The sequence below is a fragment of the Musa acuminata genome, chromosome BXJ1-8 (assembly GCF_036884655.1).
Source record: "Musa acuminata AAA Group cultivar baxijiao chromosome BXJ1-8, Cavendish_Baxijiao_AAA, whole genome shotgun sequence".
NCBI lineage: Eukaryota > Viridiplantae > Streptophyta > Magnoliopsida > Zingiberales > Musaceae > Musa > Musa acuminata.
The window spans coordinates 49,015,901-49,040,540 of NC_088334.1; the positions used below are offsets into that span (position 1 = coordinate 49,015,901).

At 37.0% G+C, this 24,640-nt stretch overlaps 4 protein-coding genes and 1 long non-coding RNA gene across 9 annotated transcripts; 2 read left to right on the forward strand and 3 right to left on the reverse strand.

Moving 5' to 3' along the window:
* Window positions 1-1,284, forward strand: LOC103995995 (uncharacterized). Its single transcript, XR_672558.3, has 3 exons — window positions 1-182; window positions 927-1,034; window positions 1,127-1,284. It is a non-coding gene; the product is annotated as an uncharacterized LOC103995995 (long non-coding RNA).
* LOC135588477 (malate synthase, glyoxysomal-like) lies at window positions 1,184-3,432 on the reverse strand. Its single transcript, XM_065080618.1, has 4 exons — window positions 3,027-3,432; window positions 2,449-2,774; window positions 2,032-2,362; window positions 1,184-1,946 (listed from the first exon to the last, which is right to left on the reverse strand). The coding sequence occupies exons 1-4, from the start codon at window positions 3,381-3,383 to the stop codon at window positions 1,290-1,292; spliced, it is 1,671 nt and encodes a 556-aa protein (XP_064936690.1). The 5' UTR covers window positions 3,384-3,432; the 3' UTR covers window positions 1,184-1,289.
* Window positions 3,433-5,586: 2,154 nt separating this feature from the next.
* LOC103995994 (zinc finger AN1 domain-containing stress-associated protein 15) lies at window positions 5,587-8,396 on the forward strand. Its single transcript, XM_009416779.3, has 2 exons — window positions 5,587-6,651; window positions 8,061-8,396. Exon 1 carries the CDS (start codon window positions 6,177-6,179, stop codon window positions 6,648-6,650), a length of 474 nt encoding a protein of 157 aa, XP_009415054.2. The 5' UTR covers window positions 5,587-6,176; the 3' UTR covers window position 6,651; window positions 8,061-8,396.
* Window positions 8,397-10,081: 1,685 nt separating this feature from the next.
* On the reverse strand, window positions 10,082-17,280 carry LOC103995993 (phosphoglycolate phosphatase 1A, chloroplastic). Of its 2 annotated transcripts, XM_009416778.3 has the most exons (11): window positions 16,896-17,276; window positions 16,743-16,810; window positions 16,552-16,644; window positions 16,373-16,444; window positions 13,853-13,924; window positions 13,222-13,281; window positions 13,024-13,076; window positions 12,395-12,492; window positions 10,910-11,009; window positions 10,474-10,577; window positions 10,082-10,395 (listed from the first exon to the last, which is right to left on the reverse strand). In XM_009416778.3, exons 1-11 carry the CDS (start codon window positions 17,170-17,172, stop codon window positions 10,289-10,291), a joined length of 1,104 nt encoding a protein of 367 aa, XP_009415053.2. In that variant the 5' UTR covers window positions 17,173-17,276; the 3' UTR covers window positions 10,082-10,288. The 2 variants fall into 2 exon arrangements, with proteins under 2 accessions (XP_009415053.2, XP_064936692.1); XM_065080620.1 differs by lacking the exon at window positions 13,222-13,281 and having other exon boundaries at window positions 16,896-17,280.
* Window positions 17,281-17,434: 154 nt separating this feature from the next.
* LOC135581118 (uncharacterized) lies at window positions 17,435-22,865 on the reverse strand. Of its 4 annotated transcripts, XR_010476291.1 has the most exons (5): window positions 22,721-22,865; window positions 19,346-21,018; window positions 18,381-19,231; window positions 18,128-18,209; window positions 17,435-17,845 (listed from the first exon to the last, which is right to left on the reverse strand). XR_010476291.1 is itself a non-coding variant. In XM_065080619.1 (3 exons), the coding sequence occupies exons 2-3, from the start codon at window positions 21,012-21,014 to the stop codon at window positions 18,888-18,890; spliced, it is 2,013 nt and encodes a 670-aa protein (XP_064936691.1). In that variant the 5' UTR covers window positions 21,015-21,018; window positions 22,721-22,865; the 3' UTR covers window positions 17,435-18,887. The 4 variants fall into 4 exon arrangements, 1 of the variants encoding a protein (XP_064936691.1); XR_010476290.1 differs by having other exon boundaries at window positions 17,435-18,209; XR_010476289.1 differs by having other exon boundaries at window positions 18,128-19,231.
* Window positions 22,866-24,640: the final 1,775 nt, after the last annotated feature.

Here is a 24,640-nt window from a genome sequence, read left to right on the forward strand (position 1 = left end):
CTGTCTCTATATGACCTTATCGACAGGGAGAGAGGGGGGAAAGGTGAGAGAGCGATTGGAGAAGAGTCGATGGGCGACACGATGAGTTCTTCGTCCTCCTCGAACGCGTTTTCCTTCGTCCTCTACAACTACCCGCTGATCTCCGCGATCGTCGCCCAATCCACCAAGTTCTTTACGACCCGGTACATCTCGCCATCCTCGTTACCATGACAAGTTCTTGTTTCATCCGTGAACCTGTTGATCCGATCTGTTTCTGGTTTCTCTATAATTTTCTTGGTTTCTGGAAGGAGGATTGGGGACGAGTTGTAGAGACATCCCGTTGATAACCATCTACTTTCTCTTTTTTGGCTGAGATTTACGTCCAAGGAGTATTTTGGAATCGAATTTTAGGGTTTTGGGAAGATTCATGTTGTATGATTCTTTTGGGGCCTAAAATTACATTCAGATTTATTGACATTTTAGCTGTTTTAGTTGTACATGCGTTCGATTTACTCTTTGGGAGTGCATATAAATCCACCAACAACGTCATATATGCACTACTTGTTGGTTCTTCCATCAAACAATTGGACATGGATTACTCCCTTTTTCGCTTACGGTTTTTGATCCATTAGCCAAATCACGCTGGCCAAGAGTGTAGTTCACTTTTTTTCGAGCTATTCATCCTAAATTACAGCAGATCATCCTCTTTCTGATGCCTTTTTGAGGTCTGATGAAGCATGATTTGCTGAAATAAATGAATCAAACCTGTAAGTCGTGCATTCCTTTGGTTTGGCATATACATACTTCTTCATGTTCCATACTTCTATATAATCAAAAGAGAGATGGCCATACAATATTTTAGGGCTTTTTGATAAATGATATATTTCTTGATATGATCATTAGTTTGTATAAACATATATGCATATATTAACTCTTCTTCTTCTTAGACCTCTGGAAGTTCATGCCAAAGAAATCATATATGAACTCAGCTGTTCATTCATCAGTCAAACTTGTCCTCTCGTGGATGTGTAAGCTGTGCTCAAGCGAACCTTCTGGTGAATGAAATCTCCTATTTGAACCAACTCAAATTTCCAAATGTTTCTTTGGCTCACTGATCAAAAACAGATCTATCGTTATGCAATTACAGCGACAGAGATGGCTAATATCGTTGAGCAAAGCATTTTATCATGACTCAGATCCCAGATTATGTAAGAGAAGTTATTCCATAGAACACAACACAGAACAACAAGAAGGATGAACAACTGATCTGATAGCAGAAGACACAAGGATTCACTGAACTCATCCTCTGCTCAGATTTTAGATGGTGCATTGGGGTGACGAGCAACTATCTGGTTATAAGCATTCAGTGTGAGGAAGTCGTCCAGCTCCGGTGACGTGCACTGCTTGGTGAAGATCCTGCAGGCCTCTTCAAACTTCCCACGCTTAAATTTCTCTAACCCCACCTCCATCTGGATCCTCGCCATCTCTTCTTCCACCACCCTTCCGAACAGCTCCGGCGTCACCCTCACCCTCACCTCTTCGCCGTCCAGCACCGCGCCGTACTTCAACCACTGCCAGTTCTGGACCCTGCTGATCTCCGCGGTGGCTGCGTCCTCCATGAGGTTGTAGAGGGGCACCGACCCCGTGCCGGTGAGCCAGGCCGCTAGGTACTGGATGCCGACGCGAGTGTTCAGCCGGAGGCCTTCCATCGTCCTCACGCCCCGGGGCCTCTGCAGGAGGTCCTCCTCGGTGATGTTTCCGGCATCTTCTCTCCTCGCCATCTGAATCTGGTTGGGTTTGCCGCCCATGTTGCTGATGAAGACTTCCATGATAGGCGGGATCAGGCCGGGGTGAGCCGCCCAGGTCCCGTCGTGGCCGGCGCGGACCTCTCGCAGCTTGTCCTTCCGCACCAACTCGAGGGCGGCTTCGTTCGCCGCCGGGTTATCCTTGATTGGGATTTGGGCAGCCTTTCACATAACAGAACGATCGATCAGTGCATGGACATATCTTCGTCGATGGAGAAGCTCTCAGAGATTAAGGTTCATGGCTTACCATGCCGCCCATGGCGTGGACGCCGCGACGGTGGCAGGTGCGGATGAGGAGGTCGGAGTAGCTCCGCATGAAGTGTTGGGTCATCCCGACTTGGACGCGGTCGGGGAGGAGGCGGTCCGGATGGCCTTGGAAGGTCTTGACGTAGCTGAAGATGTAGTCCCATCTCCCACAGTTGAGCCCGATGGAGTGATCCCTCAGCTCGTAAAGGATCTCGTCCATCTGAAACACGGCGGGAAGCGTCTCAATCAGGACCGTCGCCCTGATGCTCCCCTTCTCTGTTCCCGCGAACTTCTCGGCCCTCTCGAACACACGGTTCCATATCTTCGCCTCCCTGTGAAGTTCATAATCACCTCGTCAAGTGTCTGATAAAATGTTGCAGATGACAGTAGTGAAACGGGTGTCCAGCTCTAAGCTAACCTCGAGTGCTCTATCTTGGGGAGATAGAAGAAAGGCCCGTAACCGTCGCCTTGAGTGGCCCGGAACTTGGCATGGTTGTGGAAGAAGTAAAGACCGAAGTCCACAAGGCAGCCAATCACAGGCGCGCCGTCTACGAGGATATGGTCCTCCGGCAGGTGCCAACCCCGGGGCCGGACGAAGAGCTTCGCAGTCTCGTCGTTAAGCTTGTACACCCTGTTCCGTGCCTGGTCATTGAAACTTATCGTCCCGTTTACGGCGTCTCGCAGGTTGACTTGGCCTCTCATCAGGTTCTCCCAGCTCGGCGACAGGGCATCCTCGAAGTCAGCCTGCAAAGGAGCTCCATTGAATGAGGTAATGGAAGACACTTTTTGGCGCTCTCATCATTCTAGGCCTGTTAGAGTTGAACTTAGTTTGTTTCCTCAAGTGCTCAGCTATTTGCCAAAGCTTAGCAGCTATTTCTCGAGGAAATTCCTTCGACGGAATTGAGTATAATGCATCTGAACACATTTGGCAGTTCATCGTTCACTCATCAGCATGGCCAATGGATCATTTAATTGGAGACAAGCAATAACATGTACCATGAAGACTTTGGCTCCGGAGTTGAGTGCGTTGATGATCATCTTCCGCTCTACCGGTCCAGTGATCTCGACGGTCCGGTTGGCGACGGCCGGGGGCACCAGCGCGCACGTCCAGTCGCCTTCCCTGATAAGCCTCGTCGCCGGGTCGAACCCCAGCAGCTCGCCGGAGTTGTACCTCCTCTGCACCTCGCGGCGGCACTCCATCGCGTACCGAATGTGGTCGCGGAACTCCCGCTGCAACGCCGCGACGAACTGCAAGGCATCCCTGGTGAGGATCCCCGCGAACTCCTCGTCGTACCTCCCCCCGACGTCCACCCCCTCCGGCACGTCATAGAAGCCCAGGTAAGTAGCCATCATCAAAGCTCTTTATATATAGACTTGTTCCGGTGTTATACTGCCGTTCTATGTGAAGGGGTATAGTATATATATAGACGCGGACGAAATACACAGGGAAGGGAGTGGATACCGGATATGCATGGCGTCTTGCCATGGAGAGAGAGAGAGAGAGAGAGAGAGAGAGAGAGAGAGAGAGGAGATTGGTTGGAGTTTAGTGCGGAAGATGAACGGGGATAAGAGTCAGTTGCACTCGGGGTTGTGTCATGGCATGGGCTCTGCAATCTGCCGACCTAGGAAGGCGTAGTTGACACGGAGCCCAGTTAGCCAATTTATACGGGCATGCACCTCTAGCAAGATGAGGTGGCAGCATGTTGGGCGTCGGATTTTAGATGTACGATCAGGAGGGTTCCTCTGCGGATAACCATTACACTCCGGTTGCTTCTACGGAAGCTGTTGCCGTAGTAGTCAGAATGATCGAACCAGTTTAAGTCTCCGATCATTATGAATTTATTCAATCATAGATTTAATTTAAAATAAATTAAAAATATATATAACTACATATAACTGGATTTACCTTTTTGTTGCGTGCTATTGATCTTCGATGTTTACCATATTATTGTCACTGTTTCAGTTGCTAGCATGTCGTTACAATCATAATAACCAAAGACAAGCGGGATGATGATTTTTAATTCAAAAAACAGTGATCGATATTGGACCATCTCTGAATTGTTTTGAAGATAACTCATTGCTTACATTATTTATTATAATGTCTTTATAATAAGATAGGTGATAACAAATAGGCATGGACATACAATAAAGTTTGTTATTCCAAAATTAGCCACATTAGTATTACTATAGAAATATTTTGAGTTAAGAATGATTCAGAAATTATTTTCCTAATAATAAGTTATTAGGGAGCTTCTACTATAGGTAAAGCAATGGGTTGGAGACTGATGACGAATGACAGCTTGGGCTATACTCTCTCTTTCTTCTTTTTATCTCTTCTATCTTGGAAAACCTACCGATTTAGTTGAGGATGGACCCGATGACGAATGGGTTGGAGACTGACTTTTAACTGATATAGGATGGTGGAGATTTCATTGCAATTCTTAATTGCAGCGTATCAAATAATCATTACTTGTGTTATGTCTTAAATATTTCTTGCCGTCGGCTGTGAATTTGCCAATTAGCATGCTATTTTTTTATTATTTTCTTCCACATATATGCATATGAAGATCAAACCGGAAGACCCTCTTGGATACAGACAATCCATCAATTGACATCCTGTTGATTGTGAGCTAGTAATATCTTGTAGTTTATAAACAAGTAAACATGTTTGCAAACTGCTAGGTTGTGGTCACAATAACTAGTTGTCTTCATTGAAAGATGTTTTCCACTGTAGGGGGTGGCTAAAGTTTGGATGGTATATAGCCCTTGCATTCCTTTCATTTGGAACCATACAAGTGATATACATTTTATATCCATCTTGATTTCCTTTTAATCTTATTTTTTAATAAAATTGATAATTAAATAAACTGTTGTCATTTTGAGTTTGTAAAAAGAAATGAATCAATAAAATGCAATTTGATAGAATAACTTATTAACTTAATAAAATAAATCAATATTTCAAAATGTTTAGGTTTTTTGTTAGACTTGTTATTCTCCTATAAGCCAACTCAAATGGCATCTCACATCCAATATGAAAGTAAACTTAGGGTAATTAAGATGTCCACTTAAAGGTTCAAAGATAGCTTAGAAATATGAGATTCAGCCTATTGAGAAATACATGATATGATTCAAATTTGAGGTCTCCCTTCAATATTTAAGATCCAAATATAATCTAAAATTAGACCTAAGACCCAACTTATTAATGACTCTAAATTTTCATACTCGAAAGTTATACGTTCATTCAAGTAAGCATCCAAAATACTACTTTTACAACTTTGATTTTTCATCTCCTTTTGCATTTATATCACTATTTATATTGAATTTGATAGGATGATTGATAATTTAAATCTAAGTTAATGATAATAAGATTTATAATTGACTCTGGCAGTGTTACAAATCATGAGCATCTTTTCCTACTCAAAAAAATTGTCACGTCAGATGTTATTTTTCGTGGTAGTTTGGCAGCCTTTCAAAAGGCACTGTCAACTAATTGGATTTGTCTTGCTCCCATTCAGCAGCACTGGCTGGACTTCGCTAATGGGAGAATTGAGATGCATCAGATGAGATGGGTGATGGGCTAATGGCCTCTCGCTGATGGGTGGCTCCCATTAATCCATGGGGACCATTAGCTTTCGCTTGTGCCTCAAACACACCGTCTCCAATCCTGCTTCCTTCCCCTGTTCCACCCGATGCCCTGTTCATATACTTGGGGCCGATCGTCGATCGCTCTCCTTTTTCCACTGCCTCCAAAGCTCTTACCTTTACCGTTCTTCCTCCCCTGTTCTCACCGATTCCCTCGCCGTTCCTCGCTCCGGCCGATTGGGCCGCTGTCTTTTATGGTCGATTTCTTCGGTTTTTATGGCTCGCTGCCCTCGGTTTCGTCGAACCTTGTGGCAGATTCTGACCTTTTGAGCCTGGCTTCGGCGTTCCTTTCTTGATTGAATCCCTAATCCATAAAAATAAAAAAGAAGCGATTTTTCCCTTTAGTTTCTTGTTTCTCTTTTTCCATCCCGGCCTTCAAAATCCGGCTTTTTCAGCGATTTGTGTAATTTTCTGGCGTTGATTTCTGGTTCTGCAGCTTTGATTGTTCGTGATCTGTTTGCTTCGATAATTTTGGTGGATTTCGTCCCTTTCGAGAACGCTTAAATGGCTGGAGAAAGCTGCAATCTTGACAAAGATGAAGCGGAGATCTTCAAGCCCTCTCCCTCTTCTTCCCCTTCTCCTTCGCCACCTTCACCCCCATCGTCATCGCAACCGCCGCCGCCTTCTTCTGTCCTTCTGAAACCGAGCGAGGAATCCGGTATTCAGAGGCCCGAGATACCGGAATCTCCTCCGGCCCCCACGATAACGTTTGCGGCTTCCTCCACACCGAAGCTTGACGAGGAGCCCTCCAACCCCGGGGAGGAACCCCCGGCTCCTGTTAGATTCAGCAACAGATGCTCTGCTTGCCGGAAAAAGGTTGGTCTCACCGGATTCCGGTGCCGGTGCGGTGATCTCTTCTGCGGTCGTCACCGGTACTCTGATGCCCATGAATGTTCTTTCGATTACAAGGCTGCTGGGAGGGAGGAGATCGCCAAGGCCAACCCTGTCATCAAAGCTGCCAAGATCATCAAGATCTGAGGTACAAATTTGGAACCTTTCTTTTCTCCTCCCTTGTTAGGAGCTGTAGATAAATTGGTTTTCATCTGTATGGATGACTAATTGAAACAAATTAATATGAATTATACCATCTGATTCCGTTATCCAATTAATTATCGGTGGCACAGGGAATTTGATCTTGGTTTCACTGATGTTTAATCATATGCATTTGATATTAGTAATGAGGTATGTAGCTTTAGATTGATCCATATCTCCTCCTAATTGGAGTTGAATGTCCTCTCCAAATGTTGATCTATAAGAATTCTTGATCTCCTCCTTTTGGGTTCTATTCTTTTGCACTAAAGATTGGAAAACAATTGGATAAGTAACTTGCAGTGGGTAAGCTTTTTGCTATTTACAATGGGAAAGGTGTAGCTTTAGATGATAAAGATGGGCCTTCATTTTGCATTGGATTCCTTCTTTTATTAATGTGTCTCCACATTATCTGTAGCCTATGAAAAAATGCAGCATATGTTAAGCTATATCCCTGAAGTATTAATTAATATAAGTGATGATCTCATGTAGATCTTCTCATGGAGCTCCAATTACTTGATTGATGAATGATTATTTCCTTAAAAAAAAAAGGTTGTGATCAATTTAAGGTAAATTATGTAGTTTAATGGGAATAAAGGTTCCATGATCTGTAATCTCCTTATGATTACTTTTTTAAAATCATCTTTGTGCTTATCCTCCTTTATACAGGCGGAGATTATGTGAACTAACAAAGAGGACAACGGTACATGCCATGATCTATCATCAATTAATACTATAAAATAATTTGGGAAATCATGTGGAACATGTTCTTCATATTTATTTATGATAACTTTCTTATTTTTTATGATGATGCCTCTTCATGGAAGGTCAATTTCTGTCACAATACCATAACTTTATATAATTGTCTCTATAATTAATGCTTTGTTTTATTAGATTATTGATAACCTTTTTGGTAGCTACTTTTTGTTGTATAGTTATCACCCAACAAGTAGCTGGTGGAGGATTTTGTTTTTTTTTGGGTTCCCATTTCAGCTTGCTCTTTTGGCATATAACAGTAGAACACAGAAAAATTATATGCATCAAATTATGTAATTCAACAAATGTGATTTTACATGTCTTTGTTTCTGTATACTTAAGCCAAATGTAATCGATAATAATTGATTCCGTGGATTCAGAATAGCAAGTTTCTGTTTGATCATATGGACCTTTTTTGTTTTTTATGGATGTTTTGTCATGTCAAAAACTTGGAACAGAATAACAACAACAAAGCCACAAGGCCTAACTTATAAAGAATACATACTTAAAAGATTGTTTTGGTTTTGCTACTCCTTTTCTTGTGGATCGTCGTGAGTTGATCCCTTGCTTTTTTGACATGGCCAATTTTTGTCATTTGTATAGAATGAAGGTTGGGTGCATGATGATGAAGTGCATGAAGGCCAGCCTGGAAATGACTGCAAGTGGGTTCAAGCTTTCTCATGGTATAAACAAAAGCTTTCTGAAAGAAGAAATTGTTGTTGGTGCAGCCTTTTCTATTATACAGATTCCAACTAAAGGCTTCTGAATCAAGCACAAAGCTGAGGTCCACCAAGACCAAATTCTCTCTCTGTTCCCTGGATGTGTTTGAGGTTATTCTTCTATTGATGGTTCAAGTAATTGTGCTCTGTATAACCTTCATTATCTTTTGCACTAGTATTATGCTTATCATCAAATTAATCAGGTGTGATTCTTCTGATCTATAGTGATACTGCAGATCAAGGATTTAAATTTTGGTTAGGTATTGGTTTTCGGTAACTTATCTGATATTAATGTATTTGGAAGAAAAAGGAACAAATGCACTTTTTTGTCTTTTAGGTGGGGTGAAAAGGAAAATTATTGTCAACACCTTTATTTAACTACAACACCCAACACCTGTTTAATAATATATATAATCTGAGGAGTTCAGTATTTTTTATTTTTTTTTGAAGAAAATAATCCAAATACATCATTTTGAATAATTCTAGTATTTTTTAAATAAAATTGGATCAATCTGTGATGATGACATTTAAATAATTTAAAACTTTTATATATGATAAAAATAATTTGAATTTAAATAAATAAAACATGATGATACCTTGGATGACATCTTACTGTTGGTCATAGTTAAAAATAAAAATTAAATAATAAAAAGAGATTAAATGGTTTTGTAAGATCTTGACTCTCATTTTGCACATGCTATTCAGCATTTGCCAAATAGTTCGGACAATAATTTAAAAATTAGGGATGCCATATTTTATATATATTCTTATTTTTTCTATTATGATCCAATGGGCTAACTGGCCTATCAATTTTGTTTGATCTAAACCACTAAAGTTGATAGTAGTACACTCATCAGACCCTTATAAATCAATCTTAATCCTTAATCCTGATCATTTTCGATGTGGGACTAATTAGGGATGTTACAATTAAGGATTTATAGTGATACTGCAGAACAAGGATTTAAATTTTGGTTAGGTATTGGTTTTCGGTAACTTATCTGATATTAATGTATTTGGAAGAAAAAGGAACAAATGCACTTTTTTGTCTTTTAGGTGGGGTGAAAAGGAAAATTATTGTCAACACCTTTATTTAACTACAACACCCAACACCTGTTTAATAATATATATAATCTGAGGAGTTCAGTATTTTTTATTTTTTTTTGAAGAAAATAATCCAAATACATCATTTTGAATAATTCTAGTATTTTTTAAATAAAATTGGATCAATCTGTGATGATGACATTTAAATAATTTAAATCTTTTATATATGATAAAAACAATTTGAATTTAAATAAATAAAACATGATGATACCTTGGATGACATCTTACTGTTGGTCATAGTTAAAAATAAAAATTAAATAATAAAAAGAGATTAAATGGTTTTGTAAGATCTTGACTCTCATTTTGCACATGCTATTCAGCATTTGCCAAATAGTTAGGACAATAATTTAAAAATTAGGGATGCCATATTTTTTATATATTCTTATTTTTTCTATTATGACCTAATGGGCTAACTGACCTATCAATTTTGTTTAGATTGATAGATCTAAGCCACTAAAGTTGATAGTAATACACTCATCAGACCCTTATAAGACAATTTTAATCCTTAATTAGGAGTGTTACAATTAGTACACTCATCAGACTCTTATAAGTCAATTTTAATCTTGCCCACTTTCGATGTGGGACTAATCATGGGTTACATTTTCTCTATTTTCTTATTTTACAATTCATATGGTATAATTTTTTTAGTATTTGCAAAAATATTTTGTTTTTGTCACATTGTAAAAACACTATGTTTTTAGTAATATCAAGGAAAATACCATAACATAGTACAAAAATTCGCCCTAACTTCTTTGTCATTTTGTCCCCCTTCTTAAGCAAATGTTGCAAAACTTTGGCAAAGTCTGGGTTAAATCCAGGTCAATTCATTTGCATATTAGGCTATGAACCATACATCACTCCTTGTCAAAAAAGAAAAAGAAAAATCATAATCTATAAGAACTGTTCCTGTGCAATCAAAAATCATATTTGGTTCATATATAGGTATATAATATAAAGGACTGCAATGTTTTGCAGCTTAAAAACAATAACAAATGAAGTTATTCTTCTCATTCAGACTGCTGCAGCTTTAAGAGTGACAAGGTCTGATATCTTGTTTGTGTAGAAATCTGGTTGTATGGAGTTGCTGGGGCTTTGCAGCATTTGCAGAGAAGTAACACCTACCAACAAGGAAGAAATCATCATAGGTGCAAAAATATGGTGCCAAGAGAAAAGGAAGTAACATGCATTTGAATTACCTGAGAGTACAAGAAGTGTTTTGCAGCCACCATTTTGCCCAAATAGTATATCGGTATCCAACCGATCTCCTACCATGCATATTTGAGATTTGAGAATGTCAAACCTGTGATCAATTGCAAGTATGATTATGCAAGTCCACTAAAAAGATTCATCAAGTAATTATTATTAACTCTCAATCCGATCTAAGTGGAATACTGCAATTTGGTTAGGTTAGGTAATATAGAATTTGCTAATTGCTCTCCCCTCTTGGGTGTGAATCTGAATGATGTGCCTCCACTAGGTTTAGGATGGGAAAGAGGTGATCATCCCCAGAGATCCAATCAGTAGAAGATCATAATGTATCACACAAAAGTCTCACTCTTTTTCTATATTTTGTATGATATCATGAGTGTAAAAATCATTATATAGGATGAATGTCAAGAATTTCAATCTTACTTGTTTGCTAAGTAATCCATCATAAAAGTCGAGGGCTTTCCCACAACAAGTGGCTCCCGTTGGGTTGAACCGCAAATTGCCCCAACCATTGAACCTCCACCTGCAATGCATGAGTTAGCAATTAGATAGGACTTTAATGGAAAATAATGAAAATCCAGCCTCTCATAATCTGAGAGCACAAAGGTTGAAATAATTTATCTCACTAAAATTACCCTTGGAATCCACCAATAAACTTTTTCTGAAAGTTGAACAACTGGAGTGTGCTCTACAACAAATCCAATGAAAACATTCACTCCTATTTACCAATTGTGTCTTGGATCTTTATAAGCACCATCAATTATGGTACCCAACACCAAACGGCATGTCTCAGCTGCAGGATATATGCTCTATACTAACCTTATAGTGGGTCTGCTATAAGCATATATAGCCAAAGACACATGATTCTAGCCAACCTGCTTTTCTAAGAGTTATCTAATACAATTTGGCACATATTAGGTATTGTTAAAATTTAATCTTGTAAAGTTATCATAATATCATAGTTTAGTACACTAACTTGTAATATTTGCATGTTTGCTAGTTGAATTGGACAAACTAAAAACATGGCTCAAATGAACTCTGTGGCATTCAACAAAGAATTTTTCTGGTTAATGAAGGAGGGCATGTTGATGTATTAGGACCAGGAGGGCATACATATGATCTCATCGAGGTTTGATGTGGGCAATCGTGGCATATTAGCACATCGCTCATTTCTAGACTTTCCAAAACAATACACTAAATGGGTTCTGGGTAAATGTTAGCTTTTAGACCTTTTTTACGGGGCATATTTTAATACAAACTATCCTCATACATGTGAAGCTCTAGAAAACATTTCTCCCTTTTGTTCTACCAAGCTTTATAGCTGCTTAATTTGGTTCCAAAGTGTTTCAGCACTATGGAAACAAGAGCAAACAATGTGAATGATGAATAACTTTAATTTGACAAAAAAAGGAATTTTTCAATGACTTGAACTAGGGAACAGCATGGTTGTTTTATCTGATGATGTTTATCAGGTAGTTGCAATCTTGTACTCTAGAGCTTGAAAACCCCCAAAAACCCAATAATTTGTTTCTTTTTTAAATAATAAAGTTGTCATCTGTAGCAGCAAAATATTCCAGAATTATCCAAAGGTGCATTGAACTTTAGACAACTGTTAACTGTATGATCATCAGTTCAAAGTAACCATGAGAGAAAGATATCACCTTTCTGACAAGATTTTCCTGCTGTATTTGTTCCACTTAACTTCTATCTTTAACAGCCACTAACTAGATGCCATGAGATACATAAAATAATAGTTATAGCAAGAACATCTCATCGCCATTTGATTTTTAAGATATCAAACATTAAATTTTCATTGGTGATACATGTAAAAGTCTCTCACTGAAGTGTCAAGAAACATTAGTTGTCAAGACACAGGAAGAAGAAATGCTTAAGTTTAGTGAGTCAAACCTGCCCATTCTTGAGCATCAGTCAGATGAGTTACAGCATCACGATTTGTTGCAATGAAAATACACCCAGGGTTTTCACGTATACAAAGTGTTCCATACCTTCAATCAATGAGAAATTGTTAACATTGCTTAAATAACCCAGTCTGAAAGGAGAATTACTTGAGCATCATACAAAAGGTAATTTAGGCCATCCATGTATGATGAGCCTGGATGTCCCAGAGAAATTTATATAAAATATGACAATATGAGGACCGACCTACCAACTAAACTCTTGAATGACAATTGAAATATTCACATATTGCTGCTTCATAGTAATATATTCAGAACTTTCTCACCCATAAAATTCTGATCATCTGATCAGATCAGTGACATAATAATGAAAGAATTTCACTGTCCAACCACCTTAACTATACATCAGCAGAGTTCAGCAAAATTTCTTTTAATCAAGGTTGTAACTCTTTGTTCTTTTCCCCCTCTGAATAGAATACATGGATCAAAAGATTGCTTATAATAACAGAAACTCAGATTATACTAGGAGAATCTCAAAATAAAGGCATGCACTGTGTTGTGCAATAGTTATTATAATTAAAATAAAATGGACAAAGGTTGAGAAACAGACAAGAAACCTACTGAACTTTATAGTAGTTGAAGTAGCGATCAAATCCAACCACAACTGCTCCAACCTAGAAAAAGGAACCAAGCAAGTTGAATATCAGTGTAAATAGGCATTGAAAATATCATTATTTGGATTAATTGTCAAAGAAGGAAGGCTTTAGGCCAGAAAAAGGGGCTTATATATCCTAGAATTTTGCAGAGTTGGAACTTTACATTGTGATCGTGCTCCATCAAAAAACCAGGTTTCAGCTCTATCTTTTTATCGCCATCTTCCTGTGATGGTATGTATTTGGTGTTACACTTGTGATCTATGCTAGCTCAAATTTGGAATCAATATGTAAAAAATAAGGAATTTGTAGCAGTATTCAAAAGAATATATCCACTGACTAACATATTTTTTAAATAAATTAGGAACTACGGAAATGAAGATGTATAACAGATAACAATATAAATATCCAAAATTACTGAAATGCCTTATAAAAGATCTAGCTTAAAATTCCTCTCAAGATCTAGATGCAACATATGCTGAGTATGACCCAAAATTTCATTGATTAACACTTTATCTATATGAATGTTAATCCACTGATGTTTGTTAATTAGTTGCTGATGCTTTACATTTAAGGAAAACTACTTTACCAACAGATGATGGACATGATCTCATCTACTTCCAAATTATATAGCATCAGATGTATAAGAACTTGATAGAGTAGCAAAGTCCAAGGCAACATATGCTGGTGTCCAGCAAGCTCTACCAAAGTTGAACAAAAAATAAGTTTTTTTTTTTTTTTGCAATCTGCTGAAAACAATTTCTACTGATATAGTTATACAAAAACTTTTAACATACCGGACCACCAAGATACTGGTATCCAGCAAGCTCTAGCTCCTTCAGGATTCCATCCTCACCTATCACATATACCTGAAATTTCGGAAGATAACTTAAGCCAAACCATTAGTTCTTTCACCATGCCTAATTTAATGCATCTCTAAATCAAATTTTCAAAATAATATATATTTTGGAACACATTAAGTAGAATACAGAAATATGCACCACTAATGTTAAACAAGCGTATATGCTAGATCTTACAACTGATATTTAACTGTTGTCATTACAAATTGTTTCTTCTAGATTCAGTTTCTGGGAAGCTAACTTTGTCTGTTATAAATATTTCATGAATTCATAAGATTAACTCGAGTCTCGAAAACCACATTTGTATTAGTTTTGTCACGATCCGGACCTAATGGGTTAATTGGTCTGTCAAATTCATTGAGTCTAAACTACTAGCCAAATGCTTAAGTCGAAATTGATAGTAGTACACTCATTAGACCCTAATAATTCAATCTTAGTCATGCTCGGTGATAGCTCCACCCCGTGATGAGTCCTCTAACTCTATCTGTAGTCATTTTCTACTCAACCTCTCACTATACTCCAATACTAGGCCGGCTCCAATACTATTTATCATGACCTGAGTCTAATGGACTAGCTGGTCTGTCAACTTTATTAAGCCCAAATTACTAGCTAAAATACTTAGCTGAAGTTGATAGTAACATACCCATCAGACCCTTATAAGTCAATCTTAGTCTTGCCCACTTCCAATGTAGAACTAATCAATGTGTCATAAGTTTCATGTTATCCTCCAAAACTCACACCATTGCAAAAGTTTTGAAGAGACCATTTTGATTGCTTAATCTCCACAAGGATAGAGTGTGATCATATCAATCCATGCAAATAATGTTACAATCCTTGTAGAATTTTGGATTCTTGGCTACCACGACTAACAAACAGAAATATTCCCAACATGTAAATATTAAACTGGTGCAAAATTGCAGCGACCAGTTCAGGAACTTAACAAAGTGTATGATGAATAACACCGAAGGAGCAAAAGATAAAATGATACAAATGTTCTTTCCTTATCACAATATGCACATAAGCCATGCTGATCAGTTGTTGATAAGCAGAACACGATCAGCATGCCGTTATAGGTTGCTCTTGTTGGTCATGTTTCCATAATTAATATTAGGGTAGATTTCCAATACTCAAATGTCACTAGATGTTGATATCCTTCGGCATTGACATGGACAGTTGCATCGAGTGACTATTGCATGGCTGGCATGGTCATAATATTAAAGGATAAGCCAAGATATTTTGTAAAATCATTCTACATTTTTCTCTTCATGGTACAATCAAATTGTTAAGCCGAAATAGTTTGGTCTAGCAGGTTATAATGAGGTAGGACCATTGAAGATACTTATGAAAAAGAATTTTAGACAAAAAAGTTTAGGATGGAATTGGTCTTTGTAAATCATGCACATATGTCCAACATATGCCAGTTTGTGGAAAAAAGGAGAATAAATTTAATTTCAACTCTGCACATCAAAGGCACAATTCTTATAAGCAGTCTTAATAAACTTGGTAGAACTGCAATTACTAGAGTAACACACAGCAGTTAATTGCCTAATAATTCTGAAATTACAAACTACAATCCAGTCGTCTATAAACATTCCAGCCCTATAGGTTCCAAAATGATTAGCAAATGACAAGCAAGCAGATGGTGCTTTATGTGTCAGAATTTACTGTTTCAGATACTTATGAAACAGAATTTTAGACAAAAAAGTTTAGGATGGAATTGGTCTTTGTAAATCATGCACATATGTCCAACATATGCCAGTTTGTGGAAAAAAGGAGAATAAATTTAATTTCAACTCTGCACATCAAAGGCACAATTCTTATAAGCAGTCTTAATAAACTTGGTAGAACTGCAATTACTAGAGTAACACACAGCAATTAATTGCCTAATAATTCTGAAATTACAAACTGCAATCCAGTAGTCTATAAACATTCCAGCCCTATAGGTTCCAAAATGATTAGCAAATGACCAGCAAGCAGATGGTGCTTTATGGGTCAGAATTTACTGTTTTAGATACGTATGAAAAAGAATTTTAGACAAAAAAGTTTAGGATGGAATTGGTCTTTGTAAATCATGCACATATGTCCAACATATGCCAGTTTGTGGAAAAAAGGAGAATAAATTTAATTTCAACTCTGCACATCAAAGGCACGATTCTTTAAGCAGTCTTAATAAACTTGGTAGAACTGCAATTACTAGAGTAACACAGCAGTTCATTGCCTAATAATTATGAAATTACAAACTGCAATCCAGTCATCTAAAAACATTCCAGCCCTATGGGTTCCAACATGATTAGCAAATGACCAGCAAGCAGATGCTGCTTTATGGGTCAGAATTTACTGTTTTCTTAAATTCAAACCTCTGTGATTTAAGATGATTGCTCCTTGCATAACCTACAGTAAGGAACTCATATATGCTCCTTAAAGAAGTTCACCAAGATAGTTAGCTGTAATGCTAACCTTCTTATCCTTAGGGAAGTCGATGGACCTCAAGTAAGCAGCCGCAGCAAAAGATGATGCAAAGATCTCCTCCTATTCGAATTTAACCATCATTACATGCATAAGGTTAGTAAATCATACAGTTCACACAATCGTACAAAACTAAACGAAAATACATGGGCATGTAAAATTTAACAGACCTCAGTGACGCTCAGACCAAGAGTTTCAAACTTCTTCCCGTACTGCTTCCTCGACTTTGTGGAGTTGTTAGTCACAAAAACCAATCTTTTCCCCTGGACGCAATGAACCAAAGCATATCTAATCGATTTCCTTCCCAATGTGTGCATTCATCAAGGAATCTAAATCCAAACTAAAGATGCAGCGGTCTAACCTTTGATCTAAGCATATCAAGAGTCCCGGGCACCCCGTCGATCAATTTATCGCCCTTCCATATAACTCCTGCAAGGCGGACAAAATCGAATTTCTAATGACCGATGATTCATTTAGGAATCGATATGGACAAAGGATGGGAAAAGGAGATCACCATCGCAATCGAAGAGGAAGGTCTCGACAGATTCGATGAGCTCGTCGACGTTCTCCAGCCTCTGAGCCGCGGCTCTCGCGGCCATGGTCGAACTCCAGCGTCCGAGCCGTCGCCGCGGTCCGAAGTGGCGGTTAGAGGAGGAGAGAGAGGACGACGGCGGGAGAAGCGCCGAGAAGAGCCGTCGCCCCGTCGCTAAGGCCGGGGGAGCCGGGGATCGAGAAGAGGCCGAGGCGGATACTGCGAGGAAGACGTCGGAGACTCCCCTGGTCATCAACATCTCCTCCCTCCCGATGTCGCTTCAAATGGGTGGGCGATATGAGAATGCATTTAAAGGTGTCTCCTCCATTCGAGTGGCGTTGAGGTGGTGAGGGGTTAAGCCAGTGTTTGTGGAGGTAAGAAGAAGCGTAAGCCCCGCCAACCACAAGTCTTATATCCTTTTCCATACTTACTATAACCATCAAATGGCTATCAGCCTCCCATCTCTCTTTACATTATCCATGTCACATTATATATATATATATATATAAAAGGTTGATTACATTAATTTTTTCATTGTTGAGCTCTGTATACAAAGAAATTTTTAGTCAAATTAAGAACATGTAAATTTTCATTTATAATTTTTAATAAAATCTTATTTTCTATGATCTTGTACAAATAATATTGGAGATTTTCATTTACAATCTTTTTTTACTATTTATAATATCATTTTAAGGGTATTGATTGATAATTAAGGGATTATATTTAGTAAAATTATATTTTTATTATTTTTAATATGATGATCAAATTACAAATATAACTAAATTTAATATTGTTTAATAATATTTTATATATAGGGAAGCTAGAAAATTTTAATACCACCCAGTTTCTATGTTGTGCTTTCACTTTGCATCAAGCTTAACTTCTGAAAGCACCAAGCGATCTCAATTCCTTGGAATCGCCTGCTGTCACTCCTGTAATTTAGAAAAGGAAACAAAATTCCATATATGAGTGTAAGTATCATCACGAAGCAAAGATCTGAGAAAGATAAAAATAGGAGTGTTCATAAGAGGCATAAAGATGTGAAAAAAATCCATGAACTGATGAGTTATTATTATTACAGATAAAAATAAAATCCACCACCAGCTAAGTTGCATTCAGCCAGTACTGTTACAAAATGCACAAGGAAAATGAATGGAACCAGACACTGTTTCAAGTTAATAAGAGGTAATCCTTCATTAACATTAGAAACTTACTCCCAGGAACTTGGAACATTTTGAAACACAGTCAACAAGGAGATTTTACATTATGTTCTTTGAAAGAAAAATCAAAATATACCTGCATTTAAACAGCAGAATCACATCAGGCATCCGAAAGATGAAAAATATACGTTTACCTCTCAGGACAACAATGAGAAGAGTTGAGATGCCGACTTGTTCATTGGGTATTTTGAAACAATCATATTCATTATGCAGCAAAAAGGTCTAAGAAAGAAATAAAGTATGTTACCCTTACTGATGGAAGGCACCGAGTGTACCGATGATGCTTTGAATCTGTAATGATCAATACAAAGAATTCGGTGAGCTTTCAACCCTTAAAAACAAAGTGAGAGAACAGTTGAGAAAATCTCAAAAGGACAAAGAAATAAAGGAGAAAAGACTGTTCCTCACCGTGGTTGTTGCATAAGTGAGGAGGCCAGAGGATATTCCATCAACACGGTAAAAAAAAAATGGGTCTATGATCACAATCTTCATATACAAATAGAACAGTTTGTCGATATTATGTGCATACATAATACCTTTTGATGTGTTTACAGCTCTTTTTTTACAATAAATTTTAGTTTTTAAACACAAAAATAAAACATGCATAAGTAGATATCAGAAAATTAGTTAGTGGCTTCGAACAACGTTAGATTAGTTAAGCATGTGTCAGTGGTTCTGTTTGCACATAGAATGCTAGCAAATCTTGCCTGAATGCCATCTTCATCTAAATTTAAGCATAAGTTGGTAAGCTACCTCAGCATTCAAAAGGTAGATTGTCTAACCATGAATCATCTAATAGAAGTGATGAAGATTCAGATTCTGTTGGCCACTCAGAACTCACATCTATTTCATCATATGTAACAGGTCTACATTTTGCACCCCTACTTTGGCTAATCTCCTGTAACCGAAGATTGCAATGCACAAAAACTAGATCATTGAGCTTTTCCAGCTCCATCCTGGTGTGGTTCTTTGTATAAATGTTCTCAAATGCGCTCCAGTTCCATTTGAACCAGTATGAACTACATGGCTGACTAAGTATCCGCACTGCAGCTCTCTGCAAGACAGGAATTTCATAACCATATGTGGCCCACCAATCACCTGTGGTTTCACATGAAGAATGTCAGGAAGGTGATAATAATGTTTCTGAAACAAATTTGAACTTGATAGAGCAATCGATAACCAATAATTCTAAAAAATAATTAGCAAATCTACCTGGTGAATTCAATGTCCTTCCCATAATAGCAAATTTGCTCCCAAGAGCACCTTGTGCCTTTATATACACGGGTTGGTCCTTGATGAGTTCAATCCTATCATTCTCTTCAGGAAACATTTTCCACATTGCTGCATGAAAGCCATTTCTCATGTTGACATCAAACTTGAAACTTGGATCATAGAAGATCGATGGATTAAGAAAAGCTGCAGCTGCATGAAGATGAGAATGACAATGCATACTCCATCTTCTTTCAATTATTTCCAGAACAGACATATATTTTTCTTCACACCCTTTATAAAATGCCTTAATCGCCATTTTTGCCCTTTCAATACCCTCATATATATATCCCATGGCAGGCATATCCCCATCAACCAACCTCAGAAGTTTAAGAAGTGGCTCAGACATGCCGATAATTTCATGTGCAGATTTCCAAAACCTTTCAAGATATAACAATGACTTTATAGCTAGTGCATCAGGCCTTCTACTGTGTACAGATGACAACCAATCAGCATGAGAAAAAAAATGCTTCAAGTCATCTTCTTGATTGACAATGGATCTTAGGGTAAGAAAATGGGTCATGAATCTTGCAACTTTTGGTCGTACCAACTCCCTTCCTCCAGTTAATTTTTTCATCAGACTTAAAATCCATCCATCACTGCATATAAACCTAGCTATGGTCCTGGTTTCTTCTAAAGTTGTGCTCACCCACTCAAGTTTACTGATATCTTCCAACATTTTCTCAATTGAATATGAAGCACATGGAAACCAAAATAAGGAAGGATACTTCTTCAAGAGTAAGCCAGCTGCATAAGCGTAACTTGTTGCACTATCTGTTATGACTTGCACCACGTTTTCTGCACCAACTTCCATGATAACAGAGTCCAGCAACTCAAACAAATAATAGGCATCATCTGCACGAGTAGATGTATCAACTAATTTAAGAAACTGTGTCCCTTTAGGTGATGCAACTGACAGAACCAAGAGTGATTTAGACCTGCCATCTGACCAATTGTCTGATAAAATGGTACAGCCAGTATCCTTCCACTCATCTTTTAGTTTTCTATGATTTTCATTGATTTCTTCTTTGACTTTTTCTAAGAGAGTTGATCTCAGCCCTTCATAAGTTGGAGGCTTATAGCCTGCACCACAATCTGCTATTGCATCTATCATGGCTTGATAATAAATAGACTTAGAAGCACTAAATGGAATAGAATTATGAAAGAAAAAAAGAGCAATCTTGTTATCAGCATTATCATACTTTTGCTTTTGAGCATCATTTGCTGTTGGTTGTGCACCAGGTGAAGGGAGAGGAAGTAACAAGGATGGGCAAGTACTGCCATGTTGCCCACTAGATCCAGCATTTTTAGCATTATATCCACTTGCTGAGGAGGAACTATGTTGGGGACCATTTGCTGTATGATCAATCTTCAACTTCTTAGGAGCTTTCTGCTTTCTAGGAGTAGTTAAAATGCTATGAATCAAGTTTCTTACATCATCCGGGACTTCTGAGCATGGGACTATGTCCTTGTTCTTAATCTGAGCCAAGTGAAACTTCATTCTGTAAACCCCTCCGCTAAACTCACGATGACAGTAATTACACCGAACTTTCTGTCTTGTTGCATCAACCAAGACACAGTGTTCCCAACAAGCATCCCTACCTCTCACCATTATGCTGCAAATCAGCTCAATAAATTTGATGTAAAACAGATAGTGAAAATTTTGGGCAAAATATGATAAACTAAATACTTCTTTTATATTCCATAATATAATAAAATCAAGTGATTTGCATTCTGTATTACATGAAAATCTGCATTCCTCAGACTATTCTTATTCTGGTGAAACTACACATTACTCTTTGATATATAAACTTAAACAACAAGTAAATAGTATGTCCATAGACCAGCTAATTCTATCTGGGTTCCTTGGCATGCATCTTTTCTGGCAACAAGATACCAACAGCCAGGAATTGCAAGTGGTTCTAAGTTCCTGCTGAATTCTTTCCTTAGGCTTCTTGTTTGAAGTGAAGTTTAGTCATCTCGAATGAAGACAAAAAGGGTTATATGATAAACATGCCAACAAACACTCTTTTACATCCACATATCATCCACAATTATCTCATCAATGCAAAGAAAGTCCAGCACTTATCCTACTGAATTACTTTTCTTTAATAAGGTGACTACATATCAAAAAAATGCTTCAACAACCTGAAACATTTTAAAAACTGATATTTTAACATGACATCAAGCATCAACTTTTTCATTGTAATGAAGAACAGCCTTTTTGCAAAAAAAAAAATCACATCATCAGAAATATATTATGCCTAGGTAGTATAAATAGATGTAAATGACACTCATTAACATAATGACACACCATATACTAATAATGTGTTAAGTGCCATAAAAACAATATATAATGGCCAGGCAAGTAACACACAGAGTAGCTAAATGTCAAGCATTATGTACAACAAAAACCCATTTTGGAGATACTTCACCAGACACTTGAGCACCACTTGCTAAATGACAAGAAGCTCAACTAGTTTTTGAGTGTTTCCGTGTAGAGAAAAAAGTAACTTCCTCAATGACTCATGTCCAACCCGAGTATTTTCACTAGGAAAAAAAAACAATGTGTTGCAGGATATGAAGATGAAAATTCTGCATTCTAAAACAAAATGAACTGTGATTAGTTAGTACAGTCTAACAAGTCCTGGAGAAGACTAGATGATCTATTTTCCAACCTAAATGAAACATTATCCGAAGAAGGCAATTTTCTTTTTGTATATATGTGTGCACGTATGTATGTTCTCAAATATCACTTTTTGTATCTTCCCATAGACTAGTTACTTCTGAATCTGTTATGGATTTCTAAGTATAGCTACTGCAAGCAAAACCCTAGCAGGCTATAGAAAAGTGCAGCATTTCTAAAAATTACCATCACAGGGGAAATCCAAGGTGGATGATTAACATCAAGTTCTTCAGCGAATAACTTTTACAATAGGAATTATTTACTACAACTTCCACACTACATATCAGCTTTAGAAAGGGATCACAAAATAGACACTAAAAGAAACTACTAAAGAACTCGACAGATAAAGAAGCTTGCTGACCCAAACGAACGGAAGAAAGACGATTGAGTATCAGACATAGCAGACCTAACTACGAACACAAATCCCTAGTAAAATCGACATCTAGATCAGTATCTAAAACAAGATAACCAAATTTCATCCAGCATCCAGTTGAAATAGCTAAGAGACTAAATTTAAGTAGAATGCGAACACACAGCCAATCATGCAACTAAAGAGGGAGCAAAACTCCATATTCTGTAAACCCCAAACAAGGGAAGAAGCCACTGTGTGCATGGAGATTTAAGAGCCGAACCTTGACTTTGCGGCGGAGGGGGAAGAGATCCAGAGGGACTCAGCTAAGGAGGAGGTGCCGGAGTCGCGGCGGCGCCGAGTGCCTGCGGCGTCTGGCGCGGCCGCAGCGACGGAGGTGGTTCCGCCGAGCAAGAGACCGAGATTGGAAGTGGAGACAGGTAACCGATCATGAACGGCTGTGATCTTATCAGAAGGTCGAATAATTCTTGTGATTCCATTTGTGTCCCTCAATTTAATTACCATATTTACCCTTCCAAGTATTTGTATATCCTCTCTTACTGTCTTTGATCTCACAAGGCATTAAAAAAAAAAAAAAAAAAAACTCATATATTTCGAAAAATTTTCATTGAGAATCCCTACTTTTAATATTTTCAAAATAATATTCTTTTTATATGAAAAAAAATATTTTATATATCTCACTGCTTGTATAACTCACTCATAATCCTCGCATGAGGTGGTTACGATAAAGGCATACAGTTGCCCCTTGATCGACAACACGAGTGGGACCAATGCATCAACGTGAAGGGTGAAAATGAAACTTCATATATTTCGTATATTAATCGAGACTAATATGAAAAATAGTATCCACTTAGTTACATTTATACACTAATATGAATCCTCATATGCATGATTTATTCAAAAGGCCCATGATGATTGATGTTTTAATAATTCCAAAATTATCTTTTATTATTATTTAAAAATAACTTAAAATTATTGGTTATTATATTTATCCACCTTTATTAGTCGCATTATGTAGAAATGCATGAGTTAGTGGGTCAGGAAATACCCAAGTTAGGATCTATTGTAAATTCATAGAGAGATGAACAAAATAAATAAAGAAAACTATTCATAGCGAACTGATAAATAATATATTTAATATCCCTCTTGATCATGTCTTTTTTTCAATTAAATAATCATATTTATAAATTTTTACATTAAATTTGAACTAAATTATGCCTTCTTATTTATTTATTTATTTATTTATTATTCTTTATTTTTCCTCTGCATCACATTAATTGCATTCTATTACTGCACAATTTATTGCTGTACAATAACTAATAGTATATATTAAAAAAGTAATAATAGATATTAACAAAAAAACGAAGTTGAGTTTATCATAAGGAATTATAGATATTTAAACTATTTAATGATAACCACTATGAACACAAATTAATTATAAGCAAACAAACAGACGAATACACAATGGAATTGGGATATTACATTTACAAAATTCAATTTTTACACCTCTAATTTTCTAAGAACACCAAGAACTTTGATCGAGAGTTCATCAAATTGATTTCCATTCTAAGTTAATATTAGTGTTCAAAAACAAGAAAGAATAACCTTCAACGCAAAGATGCCCTAAGTTTGTAATTATTCACATCAAGTTTAATGATTTTTTTTTACAAATTTAGCTCCATTTCTATATGAAATAATATGTAATAAATATTACTCATGTCAATTATCACATTCAAGTATTTATGAATTTAATCGAGTTTTGAAAGATCTACCTCATATGTGTAATAGACATGTAAAGTGTAAGAAAGAATTAATGATAAATAAACATGAGAGCGATTTGCCAAATCATAAAATGTCAAAATAGCACAAACTAATAGAAAGAAAAATTATTAAGATGGTATCACAATAAAAAATAATATAATATTATTAATTTTGTATTAAATTATTATTTAATTTGATAATATCAGACGGCATAATTGAGCTCTATATATCTGTACCGTATCAATAAAAATGATACTATTACTGACATATACAATGTTTGTAATTATAAGATAATTAAATATAAAGTTATTATTTATTGATTTGTAATAATAACCCATACTCATGAGAGAAATTAAAAATAAAATGTAAGTGAGATTAATATTTTTCCGATTTAATATATATATTTGCATTAATGTAATTA

What these genes read in the sequence shown, in the direction of transcription:
- LOC135588477 (XM_065080618.1), bottom strand. Translation starts at nt 3,383, where the DNA reads ATGATGGCTACTTACCTGGGCTTCTATGACGTGCCGGAGGGGGTGGAC. An exon ending in CCGGAGCCAAAGTCTTCATG is followed by an intron (nt 2,775 to 3,026) that starts GTACATGTTATT and finishes GCTCCTTTGCAG; the next exon opens with GCTGACTTCGAGGATGCCCT. An exon ending in CCCAAGATAGAGCACTCGAG is followed by an intron (nt 2,363 to 2,448) that starts GTTAGCTTAGAG and finishes TGAACTTCACAG; the next exon opens with GGAGGCGAAGATATGGAACC.
- LOC103995994 (XM_009416779.3), top strand. Translation starts at nt 6,177, where the DNA reads ATGGCTGGAGAAAGCTGCAATCTTGACAAAGATGAAGCGGAGATCTTC.
- LOC103995993 (XM_009416778.3), bottom strand. Translation starts at nt 17,172, where the DNA reads ATGTTGATGACCAGGGGAGTCTCCGACGTCTTCCTCGCAGTATCCGCC. An exon ending in ATGGATTACTTAGCAAACAA is followed by an intron (nt 10,578 to 10,909) that starts GTAAGATTGAAA and finishes AATTGATCACAG; the next exon opens with GTTTGACATTCTCAAATCTC. An exon ending in AACACTTCTTGTACTCTCAG is followed by an intron (nt 10,396 to 10,473) that starts GTAATTCAAATG and finishes CCTTGTTGGTAG; the next exon opens with GTGTTACTTCTCTGCAAATG.
- LOC135581118 (XM_065080619.1), bottom strand. Translation starts at nt 21,014, where the DNA reads ATGGTGAGAGGTAGGGATGCTTGTTGGGAACACTGTGTCTTGGTTGAT. An exon ending in AAGGACATTGAATTCACCAG is followed by an intron (nt 19,232 to 19,345) that starts GTAGATTTGCTA and finishes GTGAAACCACAG; the next exon opens with GTGATTGGTGGGCCACATAT.